The 25804-nt window shown below is 50.9% G+C and overlaps 1 protein-coding gene and 2 non-coding genes across 12 annotated transcripts; 2 read left to right on the top strand and 1 right to left on the bottom strand.

Annotated features, from left to right (window-relative positions):
- The first annotated feature begins 998 nt into the window (after window positions 1-998).
- TRNAK-UUU (transfer RNA lysine (anticodon UUU)) lies at window positions 999-1071 on the top strand. Its single transcript has one exon. It is a non-coding gene; the product is annotated as a tRNA-Lys (tRNA).
- A 167-nt stretch (window positions 1072-1238) lies between these two features.
- Window positions 1239-1311, bottom strand: TRNAK-UUU (transfer RNA lysine (anticodon UUU)). Its single transcript has one exon. It is a non-coding gene; the product is annotated as a tRNA-Lys (tRNA).
- Window positions 1312-2389: 1078 nt separating this feature from the next.
- Window positions 2390-23701, top strand: MDM4 (MDM4 regulator of p53). 10 transcript variants are annotated; one of them, XR_007907964.1, is made up of 12 exons: window positions 2390-2548; window positions 6408-6510; window positions 8630-8704; window positions 9910-10043; window positions 10439-10488; window positions 13321-13382; window positions 14144-14243; window positions 15495-15655; window positions 16152-16286; window positions 16973-17053; window positions 18305-21153; window positions 21238-23701. XR_007907964.1 is itself a non-coding variant. In XM_051808863.1 (12 exons), exons 3-12 carry the CDS (start codon window positions 6436-6438, stop codon window positions 18860-18862), a joined length of 1431 nt encoding a protein of 476 aa, XP_051664823.1. In that variant the 5' UTR covers window positions 2400-2548; window positions 3363-3863; window positions 6408-6435; the 3' UTR covers window positions 18863-23701. The 10 variants fall into 10 exon arrangements, 5 of the variants coding, with proteins under 5 accessions (XP_051664819.1, XP_051664823.1, XP_051664820.1 ...); XR_007907963.1 differs by having other exon boundaries at window positions 18305-20807; window positions 20947-23701; XR_007907961.1 differs by having other exon boundaries at window positions 18305-20737; window positions 20831-23701.
- Window positions 23702-25804: the final 2103 nt, after the last annotated feature.

The following is a 25804-nucleotide window of genomic DNA, read 5'->3' on the forward strand; positions in this document are numbered from 1 at the left end:
CTCTGGCAGACAGGGATAACGGTCACCTCCGGAATCCCAGCGCTGCTGGAGAGCCGTGCTGGGAGGGCTGTGGGTCACAGCTGTGGTTTGGGTTTAGTGGCCACAGAGATTATCCCTGTATTATATATCCCTGGGTATTATCCCAGCCTCCCTGAAGGCTCCCCAGGAGATGGGAGGTTTTGCAGGATTCATCACACCATGTAAGAGGATGCTGGGATTTTGGGGTCCCTCAGTGTGACCCCATTTCCCACCAGGCCTTAAGAGAAAAGTGGCCTCAGCCAGCCTCATGTCCGACTGAAAAATCCCAATGTACCCACTTCTGATGGGAACTGTCACCTGCAGTGTCGGGATGAGCTGCGGCTCGGCTGGAGAAATCCCAAAAACCAAACCTCCCCAGCACCCCGTGTCCTGGGACAACAGCTCATCCCCAGATCTGGGATTATTCCCTGTCCTTCTCTTCCCCCTCGGCCTGACCCCCTTTGAGCCCTCCCAGCTTTCCCCCCCAGCACACCCAATTTTGCTGTGGGTTGAGGGGCCAGGGCGACCCCCCTTCCCAAGGCTGTCAGTGAGGACCCCCCTCTTCCTACAGATCCCATGTGAGGACCCCCCTCTTCCTACACATCCCACAGGCAGAACGAGGGGCAGGATGAGCCTGTTCTTTGTATCCGAGCTGTGCCATAACCACGGCAAGTGTTCCTGGGGCTGGGGGGAGCAGGCAGGAGAGGGGGGACAGGCAGGGTGTGCAGGCAGGGGGGTGCAGGAGGGGGGGGTAGAGAAAGGTGTTGCAGACTGTGGGGTGTAGGCAGGGTGGTACAGGCAGATGGGGTTTAGGTGAGGAGAGCACGAAGGAGGGTGCAGGCAGAGAGTGCAGGCAGAGGTTAAAACAGAGGGGGTTCAGGCAGGGGGGTACAGGCAGAAGGGCACGGGGGGATTAGGCAGAAGTACAGGCAGCAGCTCAGCCCAGCGGGATAAACCCGCAGCGCAATGCAGAACGCAGAGCCCGGATAGCTCAGTCGGTAGAGCATCAGACTTTTAATCTGAGGGTCCAGGGTTCAAGTCCCTGTTCGGGCGCTCGATTTTTTTTTTCCTCCTCCGAATTATTTTTTCCCCCTCTAAAGCCTTTTTTACACCCGCAGCACCGCCGGCGCTTCCCCGCCCAGGGTCCCGGTGCCCCGGGAGAATCCGGGCGGGGAGCAAAAAAAAAAAAAGAAAGCAACGTAGATGGGAAAAACTGAATACGCCCGAACAGGGACTTGAACCCTGGACCCTCAGATTAAAAGTCTGATGCTCTACCGACTGAGCTATCCGGGCTCTGTCCCGCGGGTCAGGGACAGCGCTTATCAGGGACAACCCAGGCACAGCCCTGCCCATGTGTAGGGCAGGGGCAGCCCCACAGCGTGGGATCCGTTCCCAGTGTCCGCCAGACCCAGAACAACCCCTCCCGCACTCCGTTCTTTACACGCAGCAGTTCGGGCACTTCCCAAGCACGGAGTTAATTGGGGCTGTTTCTGAATTTCCACCCAGGTTACAGGACCCCAGATCCCTTGTCAGGGGAAGGGGCTGCGCAGGGACAGGGGCTTCTTGACCCCTAGGTGGGATTTTCAGTGTTGTCACAGAATGGTTGGGGTTGGAAAGGAGCTCTGGAGATCGATTCCAACCCCCCTGCCAAGGCAGGGTCACCTGGAGCAGGTGACACAGGGACGTGTCCAGGTGGGGTTTATAATGAAGTTTATTGGGTGTTATAATGTCCAGGTGGGGTTTATTGTGTCCAGGTGGGATTTATTGTGTCCAGGTGGGGTTTATAATGCCGGGGGGAGTGGCATATAACGGTTATAACGAAGACAGTTCAGCTCTAGGGCACAGGAACTTCGAGTATTTTGCCAAGTCAGTAATGTCTGCACAGACGCACATCGACATTTTGATTTACTGCATCCCAAAGGCTTGTTAATTCCAGGATGTCCTTGAGCCAGGGATGGAACTGCTGCCTGTGCCACCGAGGCTTGAAAGTACACATAGATCTTACGTCAAAGAACACCTTGACTTGAGACAATCTTGATTTTTTTATTTACGTTTAATAGTATTTATAATTTCTAATTTACTTATACATTATGTATAATATATATTATATATTACGCATCATAATATATATTATATATTACAAATAATAGCTAATATATTAAATATTTACACGTATAAATACGAGATAGATTTCTTTATAATTACTTATAATAATTCTTTATTATTCTTCTTATTATTTATTATTATTAACTATTTTATTTTTATTATTGTTTTACATTTTCCAGCAGGGCTGAGGGGACGCTCCGCCCGGGTCCTCCAAGCCGCTGGGGGGCGCCACGTCCCCCGCGGCGTCCCCGCATCCCCTCTGGCCGCGCGCCCCGCGCCGCTCCGTGGCCCCGCCGCCATGTTGGCCGCGAGGGGAAGCGGCGGCCCGGACCCCGCCAAGATGGAGGCGCGGAGCCCTCGGGGGGTTTAGGGGTCCCGTCCCCCCCCCCGACCCCCTGCCCGGGGCCCATGGAGCGGTTGTAGGGTGAGCCCGGGGCCGGGGGGGAGCCGGGGGTCCCGGGGAGCGCAGGGCTGAGGGGGCGGTGGGAAGGGGGGGCAGGAGGCGGTGCCGGCGGGAGGGGCCTGGGGCGGTGGGAGCGGCGATAAATCTTATCTCCTGCGAGGGAAAGGGTGGGAATTGGGATTGTTCAACCTCCAAAAGGGAGGCTCCTGGGTGAGCTGATTGCGGCCTGAAGGGGTCAACGGGAAGGATGAAGAAAGACTAATTCCAAGGGCCTGGAGTGACAGGACAAGGGGGAATGGGTTTACACTGCCAGAGGGGGGGTTGGATGGGATATTGGGAAAGAATTCCTCCCTGGGAGGGTGGGGAGAGACTGGGATGGATTTCCCAGAGGATGCCTCATCCCTGGAAGTGTCCAAGGCCGGGCTGGACGGGGCTTGGAGCAGCCTGGGCCAGTGGAAGGTGTCCCTGCCCGTGGCAGGGGGTGGGATGGGATGGGCTTTAAGGTCCCTTCCAACCCCAACCATTCCGTGATTCCATGGTCTCACCTCCACCCAGCAGGAGGGCAGCTCTCCTCATTCCCTGGCTGGCATTCCAGGGGCGGTGGAGGAACTTGGGAACACGGTGGGGGAGCTGGGGCTGGTTCCCAGGGAGGGGTCGGGTGTTTGTCACGGGAGGACTTCCAGGCATGAAAACTCCCAGGGACTGATAGGGACAAACCTAATTATCCCTGACTTAATTATCAAATTAGTGCCTGTTTAGGGCCTCCCCTCCAGGGCTGCTCTGTATGATGCTCTACATAGAATTAAAAGTTATTTTCAGTATTTTGCTTTGTTAGAAAGCTTGAAAATGGCTGTTGCTGGGGTGTCACACCTGAACTCACCATCACAACGAACCATTAGAGAGCCCACAATGTCTGCTTTACACTCCCTGCTGTGTTTCCACTTCACACACGAGTTAAAAACTGTCCTTTCCTGGAAATGAGACTCTAAAACCAAACCCGAGCTTGAATTAGAAGTTTTAACTTAACTTTCCAGGCTGTGCCTGCACTCTCTGGGTCTGGTAAGATCTTTATTCTCGAGCGCCAAAAGCTGTGCTCTGCTGGGGTTTTGGTCTCTTGAGAAGGAAGTTCTACTCCCAGCACAGGCAGACGTCTTGTTCCTGTGGTCTGTGTCAAGTTTTCGAGCGGAAAATTCGATTATTCATGACTCCTCTGTGATTCATGGATTCCTCAGACGTTGCTCCGGTCCAGTGGCATTTTCCGTGGCTCCAAACAGCCCTAAGTCCACTGGTGCTTCATTCCCTTGGCTGCAAGTTGGTCCAGGCACAGCGTTGGGAGGTAAAAACGTCGGATATTTGGAAGCAGAGCAGTAGGGGAGGGTTAAACTGGGCTCACCGAGCTTCTCCTTTCTTTAGGAACGTGCACAGGGTGGAACCGAGGGAGGGTTTCTGTGCCTGGTGGGAGGTTTTCTGTGCCTGGTGGCTGCGTCCGTAGGTTTTGTGGGAGCCTGGACGTGGTTTTTAGAGCTTGGGAAGGCGGCACTCGGGAGCCCCGGGACTGAGCTCTGATTAAAGAAAACTCCATCACTGAGGCTCAAACTCACCGAAAATATTTGTGTGTAAGGCCGGAGGCTAAGCCCGATAGCACTGATGAAATCAGTGTGGAAACAGTTAAAGCCGTGGCTGGTTGGTGCCTCAGCCCGGGGTCCTTTTCCTGGAATGCGGGCTCAGGAAATGCACCTTTCGTGCCCCCGGGCCCTTTCCCCAGCCGGGCCGTTCTAGGGGCTCCTGCCCCGCCCGGCGCCCTTTGAAAGGACGAGTCAGAGCCCGGAGCAGCGGCGGGAAGCGGCACAGCCTTCCCGGGATAATAACCCCGGGATAATAACCCCGGGACACCCCTCCAGCAGCGAGGTAAGTCAGGCTGCGGGTGAGTTCAAGCTTTTTGGTGTTATCAGCCAGAGATCTGCGTTAAAATCGAGGGGGGTGATGAGGTGGAAGTGTTTTAAGATGTATTTTGAGTTTGTAGTTTGAGTTACTACCGCTGTTATTTGCAAGCCTGAGTGTTTAATGTGCTTTAATCAGCCCTTCCCGAGTATTTAGAGATATGTTTGATCCCTGGGGATGATTTTATTCCTGACAGTGCCTCACTTCAGAGGACTGTAATGCCATAAAAACCATCAGAAGCCTCTAATAAAGTCATTAAAAGTCCTTTTTAATAGATGGGCAGAGATTGAACAGTTACAGGAGCTTGACTTGGTGCTAAAGCTCAGATTTTTGTCAATTCTGAGCCACCTTGAGCCTGTTTTGTCTGCAGCTGAGACCTTTGGCTGCATTCCTCAGGCAGGACTCTGGGAATTCTGCTGATATTCAGGCTGATCGTGCTGGCTCTGATAACTGGGTGTAGTAGCAAATTCATTTACTGGAGCTGGAAAATTCCATGAAAGACAATTCACATATTGCTTTGAAAGTTTGGGGCTTCACACTTTCAAATCTAATGTTTTGGATTTAGAAGTGAAATTGAAATAATTATCATTGAGATTGAAATAATTAAACTACTGCATGGACTAAAAGTTCAGTAAAAACATTCCCAAAGTTGCAGTTACCCAGGCAAATTGAGGAGCCACTCTTGGTAATTCATCTCATGCTTTAGCCTTGATTTTACCAAAAAGGCAGTTGCAGGGCTTGTTTCAGTATTGCCTGTGACCAGATTCATGTTAAAATTGAGATTTTACTGTAACTAGGTCCAGGGACACATCATTTACTGGTTCATTGGTCTGAGCTTTAGTGCTGAGAGTAAAATCAAGGATTCCTGTTTTTCTCCATCAAGTTCAAGGTGCTTTTTTCCAGTGAGGAGTTGATTTAGACCATCCCTTCTCTTCAAAGATTTCAAACCTGTTGTGTGGGGCAGAGGAAAGTGGATTGTGCTGGGAACATGAGTCACTGCTGCTCTTTGGGTGGATTCTGAAACTGAGACAAATTCAAATAGCTGCAGGACTTCCCCTTTTGTTCCCTTCCAGGAAAGGATCTGTCACCTGCTCACCCAGAAACTGTTCATTTATCAGGTGGGGTGGGGGCTGCAGCAGCTTTAGCAGATTTTCATCTCTTGGAAGTCAAAGGAGGTGGGAATGTGCTAGTGATGGCCTTCAGCTCTGGCTGCTGCTCCTTTGGGAGCCAGGCCTTGCTGTCCTGGGCTTCCCCTGCTGCTGGTTGTGACTCAGCTCCTCATTCCCCACCTCTGACTCAGGGGTTTCACCAGAGTGTGCTGATCCCTCCTGGGCACTGGCAGGTCCCCAAGTTCCTCACCGTGGTGTGTCACTGCTGCAGAGGCACAGAATCCCAGAATCCCAGGCTGCTTTGGCTTGGAGGAACCTTAAAGCTCATCCAGTCCCACTTCCTTCCAGGGGCAGGGACACCTCCCACTAGCCCAGCTCTCTCCAAGCCCCATCCAGCCTGGCCTTGGGCACTTCCAGGGATGGGGCAGCCACAGCACCAGTGTCCCAGTTGTCCTGTGGCTGTTTGCTGGATCCAGCTCAGAATCATGGAATCACTGAGGCTGGAAAAGACTTCAGCATCAGTAAGTCCACCATCAACCATGGGCATCACCAGCCACGCCCTCAGGTGCCACATCCACTTCCAGGGGTGGTGATCCCACCCCTGCCCTGGGCAGCTGGGCCAGTGTTTCACAACCCTTCCCACCACAGATTTGTCTTCACATCTAACCTAACCCCCCTCAGGCAGGGCACAGGACCACCAGCATTGCACAGCATGGTTTGAGATGTGCCTGCAGGGCTAATTTTAAACCTCGGCTTCCTGAGGCTTTTGAGGAGGTGGAAGTGGTTAAACTCCAGCCCAGGTTTCTCAGCCTGACCTTTCTCAATTTTAGGTGCTGTTACCAGCTGCTCACTGCCACCATGAGCTCCCCCAGCCCTGCCCAGCACCCAGCAGCTGAGAACACCTGCAGGATCACTCTGGGACAAGCTCACCAGGTAATTTGCTGTTATTTCTCCCACTTATCTCTGCTGGTTTCCCCTCAGAGCAGTGATTTCTTCCATTAAATCCAAGCTCTCCAAGTACCTTTAAGTAAGGAGAATTTACCCTAATGGAGCAGGGCTTTCATCCTAAGGAGTTGTGTTATCTTTCACTCTCAGATCATTTATGAACTCTCAGTGGTTTGTGAACATTATTTAAAGGGGAAGGAAGGGAAAACTGGAGATACAAAAATAATACAGTGCCTGTTTTTGTGCTGAACCTTAGAATATTCCATGTCCAGCATTCCTCCTGGAACTGCACTCTGGGACAGCTGTATTGGAGCTTTGTAACCTTGTATGTTAAACTTTGCCTAGTAATTCATCCCCAGGCCTTTTGGGAGTCTGTTTAGGTGGCTTTGGACATGGAGTACTCCTGTTATCACCTGTTCCTGGAACAAAAGGTATTTGTGGGTGCAAGCCAAGGCCAACGTGGCAAGTGTGTGTTTGGAGTGTGGCTCAGTACCAACCACTCAGAGAAGAGAGGTTTGCCAACAACAGCAGAAATCTGGTGTTAAAAAAATCAGAAAGTCTCCTCCAAGCCAGGCATCCAACCTTCCAGAGCCAATTCCTTGTAAAAAAACCATCCCCCCCATGTCAGGGAATGTGGTGGGAGTGGAAATAAACTGATGGGAAGTTGAGCATTTCCCATTTGAGGCTTTATTTAGAAGCTTTGAACTGGAGCCAAGCCCTGTGCAGAACTGATGTCAATGCTTATTTATTCAATTTGCTCTGCATGGGGAAAAAAAAAAAGTAAATAGGCTCTGATAATAGTGACAAAATATTGATTGTCAACACTCATGTTCTGGGCAGGGTGGAACAAACACTTCCATCAGGACTGGGGGAGCTGAGGGCTCATTTTAGAATGATCCAGCTGACTGGGTTGCTTCTTTCATCAGAAAGAGACTTCTGAGAAGTTCCTTCAAAACCCATTTGAGAGTGGTCATTAGAGAAATGACTGAACAAACACATAATTTCATCTTATTAAAAGCCATGTGCTGATACAAGCACTTACTGGAGCTGTGCTGAGCTTTTTCCTACTGCTGAAGCTGTTTTTTGAGGAAGAGGTTTGAGGCTGGACACGAGTTGTTGTGTTTGAGCTGGAAAATGCATTTTAGAAACACCACAGTCAGAAAACACCATAATGAGAAAACAGAGCAGACAGGTCCACAGAGGAGGGGAATTTTTCACAGTTTTAGAAAACAGAGGAATAAACACCTTGCCAAGGTGCTGCCTGGGAGCTGAGTGACAAATGACATCTGTGACAAGCAGCCAAACCTGCTCTCCTTTTGTAGGAAAAAGGTGCTGCAGTGCAGTTGGCCTCTTAAAAAGATCCCAGACTGGTTTGGGTTGGGAGGGACATTAAAGCTCACCCAGTCTCACCCTCTGCCATGGGCAGGGACACCTTCCACTGTCCCAGGTTGCTCCAAGCCCTGTCCAACCTGGCCTTGGACACTTCCAGGGATGGGGCAGCCACAGCTTCTCTGGGCACCCTGTGCCAGGGCCTCCCCACCCTCCCAGGGAGGAATTTCTTCTGTGTATCTCCTGAATTTCCCCTTGTCCTGTGACTGCAGTTCCTGATGAAATCTTGATTATATAAAATAAAAAGCACCCTGGGTATGGTACAAGTGCTGCACAGCCCCTGGAGGTTCCCCCACACCCCCAGAGCAGCTTTGAGGCACGGGAGCCTTGGTGTTAATTAACACCACCTCGTGTTTAATGCACTGCTCTTGTTCTGTGCCTGTTCATGGGGAAAGACCTGGAGAGATCTTGGCCTGGGCAGGGCAGAACTGATGTGTTCCCAGCAGTACTGGGGAAATCCAGGCACAGTGGCCATGGAATCACTGCCCAGGCCTCCATTCCAGGGCTCTGAGTTTACAGCCTTCCCTCCCAGGAGGGAGCTTCATAGGAGTTCACAGGACCATTGGTGGGATTAGAGCCTTTAGAGCTGCCTACCTGCATTCCTGGGATGTTTTCTTTTCTCTTGCTGGATGGCTCTGCCAGAGGGGGTGGGATTTCTCTCAGCAGGGCTCTGCTTCCTGTCATTCCAACATTCCAGCATTCCTGCTCTGTGTTCCAGGTGAGACCCAAAGTGCCACTCCTGAGGATTCTGCAGGCAGCAGGAGCCCAAGGAGACACCTTCACGCTCAAGGAGGTGGGCTCACATTCCAGGCTCTGCCTGGTCCTGCTTTTTTGGGAGTTGGGATAGGACTGGCTCTTAATTTTTCTGTACTCTGAACCCCTGCCTGCAAAATGAGGATACCTAACCTGTAGGACTGTTCTGGCTTGATTGATCATAATGCCCCTGGAGGAACTGGAGTAAGAGTGTGAAATATTATTTATCACTGAAAATCAGAAACCTCTGTAGAGAAAGGAAAGATGGGATAATCACATTCCTGAGAGAGTGTAGGAGATTCTGTTCCATTGTGCTACCCTCTGCTCAATGTACCAAAGCCTTAAAAATTGGATTCCAGTTGATGTTTTTTAACTTTCCCTTGAAATGGCTTGTCAGCTTAACCTAAGAAACCCTGTGTATTCATTTATTTTAAGATGAAAATGCAATATATGTACACGATTAAAAAAATGACAGTGTGATTTACAAGAAGATCCTGCCTACAAAGAATTAAATGCAGTGGTTTTTTATTACATGTGTCAAATCTTCCTGCAGAGCCCTGTGACTTAATTTAACACTTATGCATTTAAATAACTTATTTAGCTTCTAAAAATTTGTGCAAAAAACCCTAAATTGGATGGTTTAAATGGGCAGAGCTGAGTTTTAAGTGCAGGTTACCTGTAGGGATTCACACTTTAACTCAGCTGGGTTTTCTGCAGTGAGCAGAGCACTGTTGGCAACTTTTTGGCAACACTTCAGGGTCACTTTGGTGGGTGATGGGGGGTGGAACTGGCCTGTATTGTGCTTCAAGCACTTTGCTTTCCCCTCGGGAAATTCCAGAGGAGTTCCAGTACTTTGGATTGTAGCTGAAGGGTGTCTCCTCTCCATCCTTCTTTGTGATACTAATGGGATTCCTTTTACACCTGGCAAGCTGTGTCCTGAGGGGCAGCACTGTAAATGTGTGACCAGCCTTTAGGAACAGCTTGTTCCTTTAACTGGGATGGTGCTGTTTGTCCATCTTTGCCTCAGTTTTCCTCCTTGTCCAGGGTTAATAGTTACAAACCTCACAGCAGTGCCATAAATCCCAACTCTCCCTTGGCTGGGAGGCACAAGAAGTCAGGTGTGATTTGACTCACACTGTCCAGGGCAGCAGGAGGCAAACACTGTGAATTCAGGTCATTTCCCAGGGGTTTTGGGGGTTTGGTTTAGGCTGCAGGGGGGGCTGAGAGTGTGTTCTGTCCCCACAGGTGATGCATTACCTGGGCCAGTACATCATGGTGAGGCAGCTCTATGACAAAAGGCAGCAGCACATGGTCTATTGTGGAGGAGATCAGCTGGGAGAGCTGCTGGGCCTGGAGAGCTTCTCTGTAAAAGATCCAAGGTAGGAAAAGAGTCCCCTTGAACCCGGGTTGTCTGGCAGGGGTTGCTGAGGCAGGAACTCTTGGTGTCACTGCCCCTTAAACCTCCCTGTTGGTGATGGGTGTGACAAGTGGGAGCTGAGCTCCTTGTTCTGAGGAGCCAGGCAGTGGCCCAGGCACTGAGCTGCTCGAGGTGACATCTCTCCCCCTCTTATTTCTGCATCTCCTCAAACCCTTGATCTCACTGAAGCAAAAATCCACATCTGCCTCGAGTCCTGAGCTGAGCTCAGTGAGGAGACAAAAACACCCCCCTGTGGTTTCCAGTGTCCCTCTGGATAAGGAAAGGGAATTCCTGGCCCTGTCCTGGGAGGGTGCTGGTGGTTTCTGTGGGAACACTGACTGTCCCTCCCTCCCACAGCCCCCTGTATGACATGTTGAAACGGAACCTGACGGCAGCTGCACTCACAGGTAGGTTGGTCACAGTCCGGGCAGGGCCTTTCAATGTAGTGTTGGTATAACCTGGTAAGTAACAAAAAAACAGACACAGAAATGTTTGTCAAGTTGGAATAAACTGCTGTGAAGGTTTTGAGACCATCTCTCTGAGTATGTCTTTTCTGTGTGCCAGTAGCTGTGATACCAGAGCAGGGAGCTGGTTGAGTGATGTGGCTGCCTCAAATGGCCAAATTTCAGAGAGCTAAATGCTGTGGATAAACAAATCACCGTGGCTGAAGTGTCCCATCCAAATCATTATTGATTTTCTCAGTATTTTTCAGTTTCAGAGCTGCAGCTTCTCGTTCTCACCTCATTTTATACTTTCATAATCCATAACAGCACCAGAAACCCAGCGAGCTCTGCAAGCCAGAGGTCTGGACTTTAATCAGACACTTGAACCTTCAAAGGTCACTGTTGCTTTCCCAGCTCATAAGAGAAATCAAATCTAGCTCTATCAAAAGTCCTTCAGTCATAAATGAAAATTTATTCTTAAATTAATCCTGGCTGATGGCTTCCTTGCAGCCAGTTCCCATTGTGGGGCCAGTAATCTCCATTGGAAAAAATCAACTGGGAGAGCTGTGGAGTCTTGTGCCGTATTTCCTGGGTGCTCTAAGCAGATAATATGGACTTAGTTCTTTACAAAGGCTCAGGCTATTTTTGCACAAGTGCATAAAAAGCTTGTGCAGATTTAGAAACTGAAAAAACATGACCCTGAAGTGCTTAGTCCTCTGCTTTGAGCCATGCTGGTGCCTCTGAGGTCCCCCTGCTTTAATTATAAAGAAGGATCTTCTTGAGTGGACTCTCCTAAACCTGTAGAATAACCGTGTGAGTGCTGCTTCCCTCACTGGTGATGTGCTGACTCTTCCCTAAAGCAGTTTGTGTGGAGAGCAGAGGATCCCAGCAAACACTCTGCCCTGCTGCCCTGTCCCCTCTCCTTGCTCTGGGCCTGGGTGTGTGTGTGTGGTGCAGTCCTGGTGTGACCTTAAACCTGCCAGAGGGAATCCTCAGTTAGACCTGGGTGTGTGTGTCTGGTGCAGTCCTGGTGTGACCTTAAACCTGCCAGAGGGAATCCTGAGTTAGTCCTGGGTGTGTGTGTGTGGTGCAGTCCTGTGTGGTGGAATCCTTAAACCTGCTAGAGGGAATCCTGAGTTAGACCTGGGTGTGTGTGTGGTGCAGTCCTGGTGTGACCTTAAACCTGCCAGAGGGAATCCTCTCTTAGTCCTGGGTGTGTGTGACTAAAACGAAACAAGCTTGGCAGACCAGAGCTCGGACAGGTCCCTAGGGAGGGTCACTCCAGGTGTTGCTTTTCCTTCATCCCAACACAGGAGTAACTAGAAGTGCCTCAGGACTGAAGAATTCTTCATGTTTCATGTTCTGCAGTAGCTGCTCGTGTTCATTGGCCAAATCAGGGCTTATCAGCTCATCGTTTTGCAGGTTATTTGACCGTTTTTAAGTGCACTTGGAGAAGGAAAAGTGGCTGCAGCACATCTTGAGAATGAGGAATGAGCTCTTACATAGGGCTCTTTATCAGACCACCATCTGATCTAACACCTTCCTTGGCCAGCTTTCCCCTTTCCTTGGCCAGCTCCTTCCCCCTTCCTTGGTCAACTCTCCCCCCCAGGAGTGGCTCCCACGAGGTGTATTTAGGAATCCCTCACTTCAGGGATATTTTGTGTGGGATATGTTGGCTCCAAAAAGGGAGCCTTCCAGTCAGTGCAGTGTTTTCACACGGTGAAAATTTATAAAGTGTTAGAAGGGTGAGTCTTCATCCATTCCAGTGTCCCTGCAGAGCCAAAGCAGTGATGGATGAGCCACTGGGCTTCTGTTTTCCTCCAGGTATTAAATAATCAGTGGCTGCAGGAGCTGAAGGGTGATGGCAGCAGGAAGGGAAAGGTGAACTAAAGCAATAAGGGACAGGAGCCGTGTCATCCTGTCCTGGGTTTTGCTCCATTTGATGGCCACTTTGTGGTCTAATTTTTGCCTGTAGTAACAATTTTGAGTGTCTTCCTATCAGTGCAGTGATTCATGGTGTGAATCAGACTCATCCTGTGTGCCTGGCACTCTGCAGGGAATGTCTCTGCTAAACTGAAAGGGGAGCAAGCAGGAGCCATCCTTGGATCTTTTGTTCTCCAGCCAGCCATTCTGTCTGAAGGACAGGCTTCCTGAGTGCACCTCCTATTATGTAGAAAGTTCTGTTAATTGGATTGTTCTTGCTCTTTAGCTTGGTCTTTTAATTAACTCTTGGGGCCAGCAGAATCATCTGGATTAAACTGTGTTAGGGACGTGTCCACAGCTGCCCAGGAAAGAGCTGGCTGTGCATGGAATTTTCCCTTCTTTAGTCTAGTCTTTGTTCTTCATGCCCAGACCCTTTAAAAAGGTGTTTTTCCTGCCTCAGCCTGAGATGGAATCCTCATGTAGTTATAAAAATCTTACCCTTCCCCATTCCCCTTCTTCAGATCCCTCTGGATCCGATCCAGGTGGGATTCCACACACTCTGGGTTCCTGCCTTTGGCAGACCTTGTGTCTTGTCCCTGGAGCTTGTCATGGCAGGGCAACCTGGAGGAAAAGGAGCAGTTTTTCCCTTTGGGAAGAGGATTCCTCCCTGCTGTGAGTTTTCCTCTCCTCCAGGGAGGCACAGCCTGTGTTCCATGGGCTGCTGCCTCCACCTTCTTTCCGAGGCTTTGTTCCTGAAGGGTTTCTCAGAGGTCTGCCAAGCCTGGCTCGTTGGTTGCTTGTGAAGCCCCTCTTGTGTTGTGAGAATGGTTATTACTGGGGAAGGTTTTTTCTCTTGTTTTACCTGCCATCTAGATGCTGCACAGACTCTCCCAAAGGAGCAGAGCGTCGATAAGCCAAGCCAAGACCAGCTGAAGGTAAACCCACTGCCGAGTGGTTTCTTTTGTTGTACAGAGTGCCCCTTCTCTGTACCTGTGCATGGTGGACTGCCAGAACTTTGTGCTGCTTGGCTGCCAGGTCCTCACCTTCCTGAAAAGTTCTTGGAGTCCACAGGCAGGGACAGAGTGACCCTTCTCTGTTCTCCTCATAACAGAGTTCCAGTCTCTGAGCGCGTTTCTCTGGGGTGTAGCACTTCTAGTCCTCAGTTCCTCCAGCGTGCTCTGCCTTTTCATGTCTTTCCCCCTCTCTCCCATCCCCTCCCTGAGTAGGAATTGCCAAATAACTAAGCTTTCTAAAACGTGTGACCAAGTGTTTTGTGTTTAGTTAGGATTGTTTTTCGAGCTTTCAGGCAGAATTGGAAACCTAGGAAAAATCTTGGCACCTTCAAACTCGTCTCCAGGTGTGTTTTGGGGTGAAGGCAGCCTGATCTGGGAGGTGTCTGTTCACACTGGGGGTGAGAGAGTCACAAATACCACAGTTTTACTGCATGAATGATGGCAACCTTGGGACTTGTGCCAAGCTAAAGATTTTTCCTAGGTTGGAAGTACGTGTTTGTGCTGATGGCAGGTGCCTTAGGCTTTGTCGAGGGTAACTAGTGTGTAGGTTTTGCTCAGAAACTTTTATTCCTCCTCATAACTGCCTGGTCTTGTCCTGCAGCTGGTGACTCGGACTGGAAGTGCTACATCCCCTTGTCCCTATAAGCTCTGGTGGACTAACACCTGGATTTTCCTTCCTGCAGTTTAGCCAGGAAGAAGGTTCTGATGCTGGGACCACGGAGGGGGAGGAGAGCAAGGCCTCTGCTTTGTCTACCTCGGAGCAGAACTGTGACACTTGTGAAGGTGAGTCCTGGCTCTCCTGCACCAACACAACGTGCACCAGCCCTTCTGCTCCTCCTCTGCATCAGCAAACACTGGAGGAGGATTTTGGGACACCAGTAAACCCCTGGTTTGGAGCACAATCATTAAACCCCATCAGTTTATGCTGAAGCTTGAGAGAACACAAATGTTGACCCAAGGTATTGTGTGAGAGATGTGTTTTCTGGCTGGGCTGTTTGGTCTCATAAGCAAACAAATGCTTTGAAGGAGATGGCAGGTTAAACCCCTAAAGCACATCTATCACTGAACAATGCCACAGAAAATCTTACAGACCTTGCTGAAGGGTATTTTAAGTGCTGAAATTACACTTGTATCTATTTATCTTCCCAAGGGACTCTCCTGATCACACAGACTGCACTGTCTGCAGTCATTACCTGCAAACCAATCAGGGAACTGGGCAACAATGGGGGTTTTTTTTGTATCCAGCACAAGTGTAAGACAGCTCCTTCATATTTAGACATTTCCTCTGGTGGAATGTCTGGGGATTTCTTGCTGGGTCCCTCATTTGGATTTCAGATGTTAGGGAAGCAATTTTGCTGATTTTTCTGCTTTCTATTCTCAGGTTGTTTTCATATCAAGGAGCCTAATTTGTAAAAGCAAGTCTTTGTGAGTGTGGGTATTTCCAGATCAAATCATATTTCCTGTATGCACAAAAGAGGGAGAAATGGCCTTGTCTGTGCCTTTGAAACTCTGGAAGAGAGAGAGTTTCAAGGTTATCTTGAAACTTATGCTGAGTTTGGGATCACAGACTAAACTGCACAGGCTAGAAAGGAGGCTGAAGCATGGGGAGTGTGGATTCTTACCTTCCTGCTTCCTGTGTGAGCCTGGCTTGGGAATTCAGGAGCTCCCATCGTTGGAATCTGAACTCAAACCAGTTCTTTCTGCATCCTGAATCACTCAAGAACTCTGCTCAGTGGTGACTTGGGAAGGGCTCAGAAAGAAGTGTTTGTGGTTCTCTGAGTCTTGGGATAAAAACCAACCTGTACCAGTGTAGAGGCACTGGGATCACTGGGATGTTCCCTGACCTCAGTCCCTCAGTGCAGGGACTGTTTTGCCAGACACACCAGGAGCAGACAAACCCCAGAGCTCTCAGCAGGAACTGGGGTGAGAAGGAGCAGGAAAGGTTTCTGAAATCAGATGGGGCCATGTTTTTCTCTGCTGGTCTCTTAACAAATGTAGGTGTGGCATGACTTAGACTCTACTTGGCTCTTACAGACAAAGACTTAATAGAAAACCTCTCTAAAAGCAAGAAGCCTAAGCTGGACCTAGTGTTTGAGGAATGGGATGTAGCTGGTCTTCCATGGTGGTTTTTAGGCAACCTCAGAAGCAATTACGAGTCCAGAAGTAATGGATCAACAGATATTCAGACTAACCAGGTGTGTAGACATTTGGAACAGGTGCACTGTGTCCTCTTCCTCTCCTCTTTTGGGTTCCAAGGCAATAAAATATTCTTGTTCTTTCTTTCCCCTTCCCACTCCAGGATTTTCAGCCTCTCCCTTGTGTGTTCCTGTCCCAGCCTTTCACACCAGGTGGTTGGTTACCTTTAGTGCTTTTTAAATAACCCAGACTCTCCCCGAAGGCCCTGGGAGGTCCCTCTGCACTCCAGGAGTTGCCCTTTTGGGTTGTAGGGTGGTGGCCAGGCAGGAGGGGAAGGAGCACAGAGTTGGAAGTCGGGAAAGGGGTGTCTGTGAGCTGGCAGATGGAAGAAGGGGGGTGTGAGAGCAGCCAGGTGCCCTGTTCTCCCCTGGCACAGCTGCCCAGGGCTCAGGAGGTTGTGGCTGAGGAGAAGGGGAGAGCGATGGTTGCGGTGCTGGAGCTCCTGCTGCTGCTGAGCTGAGCTCTGAGGGGTTTTCCCTGCTCCTTTTCCCTCAGGACATTGACACTGCCATTGTTTCGGATACTACTGACGACCTGTGGTTCCTCAACGAGTGCCCCTTGGACCAGGGCAGTGCTGGGCTCAAGGTGAACGTGTTTGACTGTGAGGAGGTGAAAGAAGGTGACACAAAGGTACCTCTTTCCAAGGTTTAACTGATGCCATGGTGCTGTGCTGGTATTGGAACCATCCAGAGGTTAAACTGTGTTTAGAAAAGGCTGTCAGCATTCCTTAAGTGGGTGATGCCTTTCCAGCTCAGCCTTTGGGTTAAATGGGTGTTTTCGAGGCATAAAATTAATTTAAAATAAATCAAGCCTCCAGCAGCAACTTTACTAGATGTCTGTCTAGATACCTTCAAGAATAACAAATCACAGAATCGTAGAATTAAGGTTGGAAAAGACCCGAAGAAAAGATACAAGGACTGCCTGAAACAACATCTCAGCCTTGGCCATATTGATCACCATAACTGGTCTACTCTGGTCTCCAATCAGGAGGCCTGGAGACACCCCATCTATAACACAGCTGTCTCCTTTGAGAATGCAGCAGGATCACCCTTGAGGAGAAAAGGCAACGCAGAAAGAACTGTGTCTTGCAGAATACACCATCTAAGGAGTCTTTCTGCTGTGCCTTTTGCAGTCAGATATGTCTGTCACGTGTTGGCCTCATAAGCCACCAGTGTGCCTGTAGCAAATGTGGCTAGAGCCTTCCCAAATCTTCCTTCGGGAAGCCCAGCCATGACATGACATGACATGACAGTTTGGGTGTGAGGTGCCAGGCACGTGATAAATGGAGATTATTGCAACATTTCCACTCTTCCCAGGTGACTGAGCACGTGTGTCTGAATGACCTGGAGGACTCTCAGTGCTTAAGTGATGACACGGACACAGAAGGTGCTTCCGAGGTGGGTGATCCCCCAGGACAACATTCCCTGCTGGAGCAGGGACAGCTCATCCCACACCTACTGCTGGTTGTGGCAGGAGAAGCTGATTCCTGCAAAGGTTTCCAGGCCATAAAAAGTGGCTGGATGAAGTTAGTATTGATCTCCATGCAGGTTTTAATCAGGTTTATTCCATGTTGTCCTCTGGAAGGAAATCTGGAGGATGGTCCTGGGCAGAGATCTGGAAGTCAAGTGAGCACTCTGTAATCACTCAAGTGCCTCACACCCAAAATCCCCTTGTTGTGGGAATTTCTGTGTCAGCATCAGGGATCCCCTGAGTCCTGGGGGTCCAGCCCTGTTGCTGCCCCTTGTTTTGTGTTCCCTGGGATGGGAAGAGAATCCCTGGCTCATTCCAGCCCCTTGTCCTGCCATTCTCCCCTGGCTCTGGTGAGGAGGGTGCAGTGTCTGGGCTGTGCCTGTGCCCTTGCAGTGCCTCTCAGAGGACACCCCACAGCTTTTCCCCTGCTCAGATGACAAAACGAGGTGGAAAGAGAACAAGCAGCAATTACTGAGCTGTCACCCCTCCCCACTCCCCCACTCCTCCAAAAATCCCTCATGGTGGGTCCTGAGAGACATCAAATCTCTGTTCCTTGAGCTGTCCTTCTCTTCTCCCAGTCCTGAGGCTGCCTTGGAGGTTTGTTCTGAGGCAGCAGAAGTGCATCATGAGACTCTTTGCAGCTGATAATACCAAAAACCCCTGATTTTAGCATCATTTTCTGGCCTGTGCTGGAATAAATGGGGCCATCCCTGGGACTGGACAGCTGAATCATGGCTCTGAGCTTGGGCCTTGCTGGGTGGGGTAATCAAGCAAACCTCTATTAATTGTGCAGATCCAACAGATGCCAAGCGATTAGTGAGCCTGGGAAGTGTATTCCTGACTGATTCCAGGAGCTCTGCCCTGGAATTCAGAGCGAAAATCCAATAAACTGCCCAGCAGAGAACATTGGATTCTTGCAGAGTGCTGAAGGCTGGGAGGGAGGGAGGGCAGGAATTAATGTTTGAGATCTGCATCTGTAGAACACACAGAGGGGAGTCGAGTCCTCGTTAGGCTTTCTGAGGTGCTGAGAATCAAACCACAGGCTTAGAAATCGGGCATAAATCCCCCTTTTTTTTTTTTTGTGAGGCTTCATTGCTGCTTTTCCTACATAAAGGAAACGAGCTGTGCACAAGAACCCCCTCACTCACTGCTGGTTTTTTGGCCTCCCATTCCCCCAGGACTGCTGGCAATGCACCAAATGCAAGAAGTTCAACTCCCCGGGCAAACGGTACTGCTACCGCTGCTGGGCCCTGCGCAAGGGCTGGTACTCAGACTGGCCCAGACTGGCCCACTCCCTCTCCCTGTCCAGCATTGCTGCCATGAAAAACAAGGAGGAGGAAGAGGAGGACGAGGGGATAGATGTGCCAGACTGCAAAAGGACCATGTCGGCCCCGGCTGGGCCGCCCAGCCGCATGTTCGTGGTAGAACCCAAACCCCCCCCCTGCGGCTCCATCGAGTCCCTGGACCTGGCACGGGCTCATGAGAGCAAAGAGTCTCTGCTGAGCTTCGCTGAGAGTAAAAAGGAGGAAGAAATCGAGTCTCTGGAGAGCATAAAAACGCTGCTGAGCCCCTGCTACCTGTGCCAGCTCAGGCCCCGCGACGGGAACATCGTCCACGGCAGGACTGCCCACCTCGTGGCCTGTTTCAGGTGTGCAAAGATGCTGAAGAAAAGGAGATCCCCCTGCCCAGTGTGCAGGAAGGAGATCGAGATGGTCATCAGGATCTTCATGGGGTAGTTGGGCCACTCCAGGCCTTTCTCCTCCAAAAAGGAGCCAGCAGGTTTCTTGCACTTAAGCGCCCCGGGTTCAGATCTCAGCAATGAAAGCCAAAGAGAATTAAGATTCCAGTCTGCCCCAGCAGGCTGAGGAACCTCTGCAGCATCCACCTTTCCATGCCCTTGGAAATGAAAGCCTGCAGGGAACAGGGAGGGACACGCTGGAGTCGATGCCCCAGCCTGGAAACAGCCAAAATCTTCCCCTTTCAGCTCCGGGGTGTCCCTGGGATTCTCTGTCCTGACAGCTGGTCCTTGGAGAAAACAAGGTTTGGGAAGAGTTGTAACTTCTGCAGTGTTGTTCTCCAGTTAAGTCAGAGCTGTGCAATCAATGCCTTCTGAGGGGGGGCTGATCTGAGGTAGAAATAGAGATGAACATTGAGGGGTGGGAAGGGTGGGATTCCGAGGTGTTTGCAGCTTAGATGAGCCTTTTCTCCAAGGACCAGCTCTCCTGAGGGCAGTGCAAAGGAAAATAACCCTGTTTCTGATTTTTTTGGTTGATTTTTAAGGTAGGATTTTTAGGCAAGGTGAAGGTCCTCTTGATCCCAGACAGGAAACAAATCCTCCCAAACTCTTAATCCATAACTAGCTCAGGTCACAGAGAGAATATAAGGATACATTTTGCTTTCTTATTGGCTCATTTAATTTATATTGATTTTTTCATTTAAATATATTTTCTGTCACCTTACATAGCTTTGAAGCCTGTCCAGCATTAGCTCAGCCTCTGCTCTGCCAGCTGGATTCGATTCCAACGACTCTGTGCCTGTTTTGGGATGTTCCCAGTGCACCTTCCACCTGCCTCATCTCATCAGTCTGCCCAGAATATACTCAGTTTTGAGTGCAGTGTGGCTTTAAAAACAGGACACGAGCCTTTGAGGGGAAAAAAACGACTCTAAAGCACCAGTTGCACTCTGGGGGCTGTGCTGGGTGTCAGGTTTTTAATTTTAAAATTATTTAATTAATTAAAAGGGGCTCTTTTTTTGCCCCCTCCCTGTGATTTAACACTCCAGCTCTGTCCTTCAGAGCTGTGCATGGTCACTGCTGGCTGCCAAAACTTAGTTAAAACTCACCATTTAAAAAAAATCTCACCCTTTCCTGTGGTGACATCCAAGACTGTGCTCGATTCCCTCAGCTTCCCTGTTTTCCAGGCTTTTTTTGGAGGACCAACAGGACCTTCACCTTTCAGCTCTCCAGCAATCAGAGCTCAGTGCAGTGGAGAACAAGCCCTGTTTGTTGTCACCTCTAATTCCCTCTCTAACCCAGGGAGTGCTCGTGGAAACACAGCAAGAGAAGTTCCTGCTCATTCCCTGGTGCTTCCTTAGGCTCTTCCTCCTTGTTTTCCTGCTCTCCACCTGCTGGTCCAGCCCCAGCAGGTCCAGGGGGGGCAGTGGGAGCCCCCAAACCTGCCCAGCAGAAGGTTCCAGCAAACCCTGACGTCAGAGCTGGTGTTCCTGTGCAAAAACCCCAGAGTAGGTGCTACAAAATCCCTGCAAATCACTGCCAAAACTCCCCAAACTTCCCATCCCCCTGGAGCGTTGGGATTGTTCCCGTGCTGGCTGTGACTGGGATTGTCAGTGACAGTTGTGCTGGCACAGGGGTGCACTATCCATGGGAATCAGTCCCCATGGAAAAGGTGATTTATTGTTCCCTTAACTAAAGGTCTCTTAAATTGCTGGTGATGCACTTTACCCACGCTGGAATCAGCAGCTTTACCCAGGCAGTTACATGAAGCAGTTTCTTCCCTTTCCAAGTGGGTTATTCCCCTTTTAAAGTGGTTTTTTCTCTCCTTTCCCAAGTGGGTTTTTCCCCCTTTGCAACTGGGTTTTTTTCCCCTTTCCAGGTGGGTTTTTTTCCCCCTTTCCAGGTGGGTTTTTTTCCCCCTTTCCAGGTGGGTTTTTCCCCCTTTGCAAGTGGTTTTTTTTCCCCTTTCCAGGTGGGTTTTTTTCCCCTTTGCAAGTGGTTTTTTTTTTCCTTTTCCGTGTGGGTATTTTTCCCCACTTCAGGTGGGTTTTTTTCCCCTTTGGAAGTGGGTTTTTCCCCCCTTTTCAGGTGGGTTTTTCCCCCTTTCCAGATGGGTTTTTTCCTTTGCAAGTGGGTCTTTTCTCCTTTTCCATGTGGGTTTTTTCCCCTTTCCAAGTGTTTGGGGTTTTTTTCCCTTTTCAAGTGTTTTTTTTTTTTCCCCCCCTTTTCCAGTGGGTTTTTTCCCCTTTCCATGTGGGTATTTCCCCCTTTCCAGGTCTTTTTTCCCCTTTTCCAGTGGGTTTTTTCCCCTTTCCATGTGGGTATTTCCCCCTTTCCAGGTCTTTTTTCCCCTTTCCGGGTGGGTTTTCCCCTTCCCAGGGCTCAGCAGGATGCATTGTGGTACTTAGCGGCACTTTTGAAATACTGTGAATTCCCCTTTGCCACAGTTGCTTCTGAAAACTCCCATGTTTTGCTCAGAGCACTTGGACTGAATCACCCACCTGTGGCCACGCTGAAAACAAAAAGTCAAGAGAGTTTGAAGCTGAACATCCCTCCCAAAATCCCGCTGAGATCCACGTGCTCTTCCCCGATGAAATGGGATTTTAGTGGGGCAGTTTGGGGTAAATCTGGGGGGTATTTTCAGTGTAAAGCTTTCCTGTCTCTCTGATTTGTTGTCCAGTGTGTACCCACGGTGTTTACAGCGTGCATTTGCCAACTCCTTGCTTATTTTTAACTCAACTGTTCCATGTCCACGAGGCACCGTAACCCAGCTGAGATTTTCCTGTCCTAGAAGAATAAGCTATTGCAGTGCAAATCCACTTGTGGAGCTGTGACTTGCCCAGGTTGGGGCTTGGAAGAGCGGGGAGCAGGAGGAGAGGAAAACAATGTTTTATTGCTTTAATTTAAATTTCAGTAAGCAGCAGTGCACCAAGAGCCCTTCTGCCACCTCCTGTGAGTGAAACCCTCCGTGCTCCTGTGACGTTTTTGGGGGGGTGAAGAAGGAGCTCAGAGCACTCAGAGCTGTGGTGCCACTTGTGGCAGTGCAGGTGGGGTGCTGGGAATTCCCTTTCCCAGGGGAATTCAGGTGGGGTCAGGAATGCTCTCCTTGCAGAGGGCTGGCTCTCTGAACCCCCTTGGTGTCTCCCAGCAGTTCCTCCCTCTCCGGTGGTTTTGAAGTGCAATAAGAGAGAAGAGGTCCTTGCTAGCCCTTAATGCACCCCTGAGCACACCAGCTGTGGCCACAAGTACCTTTTAACGCCCAAACTAAAAAGTTTTGTCTGTTTTACTGTTGTGTTTTTTTTTAATCTCGGTGCCATTGTTTGATGATCACAGGAACCTGCTGCCGGTGCTGTAGGTCAGGTTTCCTTTACAGAACTTTTGGCACCGGATTTCTGACTTTGTTGGATATTTAAGCACGGTATGGAAACTCTGAAGCTCCCAAGTGTGTGGTTCCAGCACCTTCTCGTGCTCTGCAGTGTGAAAATGTGTTTGTAAACCCTGTGTCTTGACAGCCAGAGGTCAACACAGCCTGTTTACTCCCCAGAATGTCTCCAGCTGAAGCGCCTCTTCTCACTTAGTGATTTGTTCGAGGCACATCGTTCTTCCCTTCAGGTCTCCAAAAATCCCTCCTGTGCTGAGGGGTGTTAACGAGCCAGTTCAGCCCAGACAAAGCCTCTACACAAAGGGAGTCCTTTGGAGAAGCCCCTCAGTGCTCCTCTCACCAGGCTATGGACCCTCTGCCTGTGTCCCGTGTTTATTCTGGAGCAGGGCTGTGGTGGGAAGCACAACCCAGCTTTGCCAGGGCCTGCTCCATCCTTCTGCATCCAGCCCAGAGTGGACCTGCTCCTCAGGAGCTGTGCCTGTGGCACTGGGACAAACGGGACTGCAAATGGAGCAGAAACCAAATGTCCCCAAAGCCATCGGGGCTCTGCCTGTTCCAAGCTCCACCTGCCAGGAGAAGAGCTCTCACTGGAGGCCTTCGGTGAAGGCTGATCGTTCTGGAAGATTCCATGAGTGAAGAAAGAGCCAGGGCACTGCTCTCCATCCCTTTATCCATAACCAGCATAAGGAATTCCTCGAGTCCTGTGAATCCTCTTTGCCCCCCCCCGTGAGCAGTGTCGGGATCCCCGGGAGTGAGACCCACCAGCTCCAGGAGCACAGCTGACCTGCAGACAGCAGCTTTTCACCTCTGCAAATCCTCCTGCATGATCTGTGCCCCATGACTGGAATGTTCCCTGCTCCTTTGGGAACGGGCCTGACCCTGCCCGTGGCTGCCTGGGAGCCACATCCCGGCAGGTCCCTCCACGCCTTTCCCTGATGGATACGGGCAGCTGTGGTGGCTGCAGTCCTGTTTCTGTGTTATTTTACCCCAACCAGGTGCTCTTGCTGCCCACACCTCTGTGGGGACACCCCTCCCCTGTCACCTGAGCAGGTGCTTCAGGAAGATGCAGCTCCTTGAACCCAGCAATGATTCGGGGAGTCTCCAACTCCTGGAAGACGCAACCACGGCTGAGCAGCAGCAGGAGATCCACGAAGGCAGCAGGAACACGTTGTGCCTCGGGCAAAGGTAAAGTCTGGCTCTTCTGGGAAGAGTGATGCCTTCCTGGATCTCCCCATCTCCCTTCCCTACAGCCTGGTGTTCCCAGGCACGTTTCCCTTGTTAAAGAAACCCCCCTCGTCCCACTGTGCCCCCAGCAGCCGCTGCAGGGATGAGCAGAAGCTCTTGCTGAACATCACCTGTGTGTTTGCACTATTTAAATGAGGCCTGTACCACAGAATTGACCCTTATTTTTTTTATGTCCTGCAGAAGATGAATTTAATTAAATCGAGCTCATTCTACGATCCCACGGGTTTAGTTTTCATTTGTTCTGCGTTCCGGGGGAAACCCTTCAGGAAAGGCCAGTTCCTGGTGGAGCAGCCTGGGATCCTGCTGTGTGTCCTCTCCAGGGAGGGGGGACTGTCCTTCCTGGGGTGTGTCTGCCTTGCCCCAACCTCTGTGTGTGCAAAATCCAGCAGGAACAGCAGCAGCTCTGGATTCCCCCCCGGCCCAGCCTGGCACAGCCCCTGCTGGGTTGTTTTTCAGCTCATTCCCAGTTTCCCAGGAGGGCAACCACCACATTGCTGTCCTGTGGCAGTGCCAGGAGGTTTTTTTACCCCTTCTCCAACTGTTCTAACGTTATTTTCTGGAGCAGGATGGCAGCAGCCCTGGAGGAGGCAGGAGTTCACTAGATGGCACCCACTGGCTGTGCATGGCACGGAGCCCGTGCTGGCAGCTCCCTGCAGCCCTCCCTCCCTCCAGGCTGCACAGACCCACCAGGAAAAGGCACTGAGGGACAATCCCGTGGCTGGGGCTTGGTTTTCCTTGTCCCCCCCTGTGTGGGGACCAGCAGGCTGTGGGTACTCAGGCTCTCAGGCCCCAGCAGGGATTCACCCCAGCCAAGGGGGAGATGCTGCTCCAGAAGGAAAAGCATCTTGATGGCTTTGTAGGAACAGAACTCCACCTGTGGGAGAGCCAGAGCTGGTTCCCCATCCCTGGCAGGGATCCCTGTGGGCAGAGCTGCTTCTGTTCCTGGTGCTGCCCCTGCCCATGTTCCCAAAGCAGCTTTAGGGCTGGTTGGAGCCCAGGATTGCCCCCAGCACCGTTCCCACCCTGTCCTGCCAGTCCTGCAGGGGAGTTCCTGGCCCTGCCCCAGCAATCCTGGGCCTCTGGACCCTTTCCTGGCCTTCTGTTCTTGGAGCAGCTGAAATCTCCTTAACCTGAGCCCCTCCACGGGTGGGAACTGGCCCCACATCCCAGGGGCTGCTCGGAATGGGGGGGATTGGAAGGACCTGGACTGAGCCCCCGCTCTGGGCAGTGGGGGCACAGAGGAGGGGGAGGCTCTTAGATCTTTCCAGAAACCTTTTTGCTCCTGGAAAGCCAGAGCAGGCTCTGCCTCTGCAGCTCTGTTTAATGAGCCCCCAGTGCTGTCCCCGAGGGAGGAGCTGGGCCCTGGTGCCCACCAGGGCTGGCACTGCCCTGCACAGCCCCACACCCCCCCGAGGTGGGATCAGGCAGGGTTGTTATTGGCCCAGTGATTTAGGGGGATGCTGTAAATGCCAGGGAAATGTTTGCAGAGCTCGAGAGCAGCTTTACAAGTGGCAGCTCTTGTTGGGCTGCCTGGAAATCCGTGTTCTGCCTAAAATCAATACCCAGGAGAGCAATGAGTGCCTGGGCAGGGAAGTTGCCTTGCTCGGAGTCCTGCTGGCTCCCCAGCTGTGCTTTGGGTTTTATCCCAAACCAGGGATGCCTCTGGGGAGCTGGGAAGCTTGGGGGGCTCCCCCTGTCCTTGGAGGGATGGGCACAGCCCTGCTCCCCCTCTCCTGCCTTCAGAGCCCCACTTGGCTCTGGGAGGGGCTTTCCCCCCGGGGTGCTGAGCTGAACCCCCACCTACAACTCAGTTTTGGGGTTTCCCATTTTTTCTGTTCACAGGAGTCCAAGTGCAGCCCTGGGCACTCAGTGGATGCCAGGGCAGAAGGCTGTGCCTTCCCCAGCTGCCTGGAAGAAGCACTTTCTCCTGCCTTTGCAGGATATTTTATTTATCTACTTGATGACTTTCTCTGGATTTAATGCTCTATAGGTGCCACTTTTATCTGTCTTCTCCCTCCTTCCCCTCAACCTTGTTTGTGCAATCAGTGCCCAAATCAAATATTTATGGTGTTCTCTGTACTGGTGAGCTCCCAGTTCCCTTCCAGTGCCAATTAAAGATTTACTAGGTGGGCATCAGCACTTCTGCAGGGCCAAACCAGCCCCCCCCCGTTAGAGTTTTTAAGTGCTTCATTATGGTAGCTGAGCAGAGCTCACCATAAATGACATTTCAGGCACTCCTGGTCCAGCCCTGCAGGGCTGAGCCCCACACGGTGGGGTGGGAGGAGGAGGATGGGGGGCACACATGGAGCTCTGCCTCTC

This window comes from Manacus candei, unplaced genomic scaffold (genome assembly GCF_025592945.1).
Source record: "Manacus candei isolate 608988 ecotype Guabito, Panama unplaced genomic scaffold, ASM2559294v1 h1tg000073l, whole genome shotgun sequence".
Classification (NCBI taxonomy): domain Eukaryota; kingdom Metazoa; phylum Chordata; class Aves; order Passeriformes; family Pipridae; genus Manacus; species Manacus candei.

Excerpts from the sequence above, each read along its gene's own strand:
- MDM4 (XM_051808859.1), top strand. The coding sequence starts at position 6,436 with ATGAGCTCCCCCAGCCCTGCCCAGCACCCAGCAGCTGAGAACACCTGC. Across the intron at positions 10,044-10,438 it reads TTCTCTGTAAAAGATCCAAG|CCCCCTGTATGACATGTTGA; the intron begins GTAGGAAAAGAG and ends TCCCTCCCACAG. Across the intron at positions 17,054-18,304 it reads ACACAGAAGGTGCTTCCGAG|GACTGCTGGCAATGCACCAA; the intron begins GTGGGTGATCCC and ends CCATTCCCCCAG.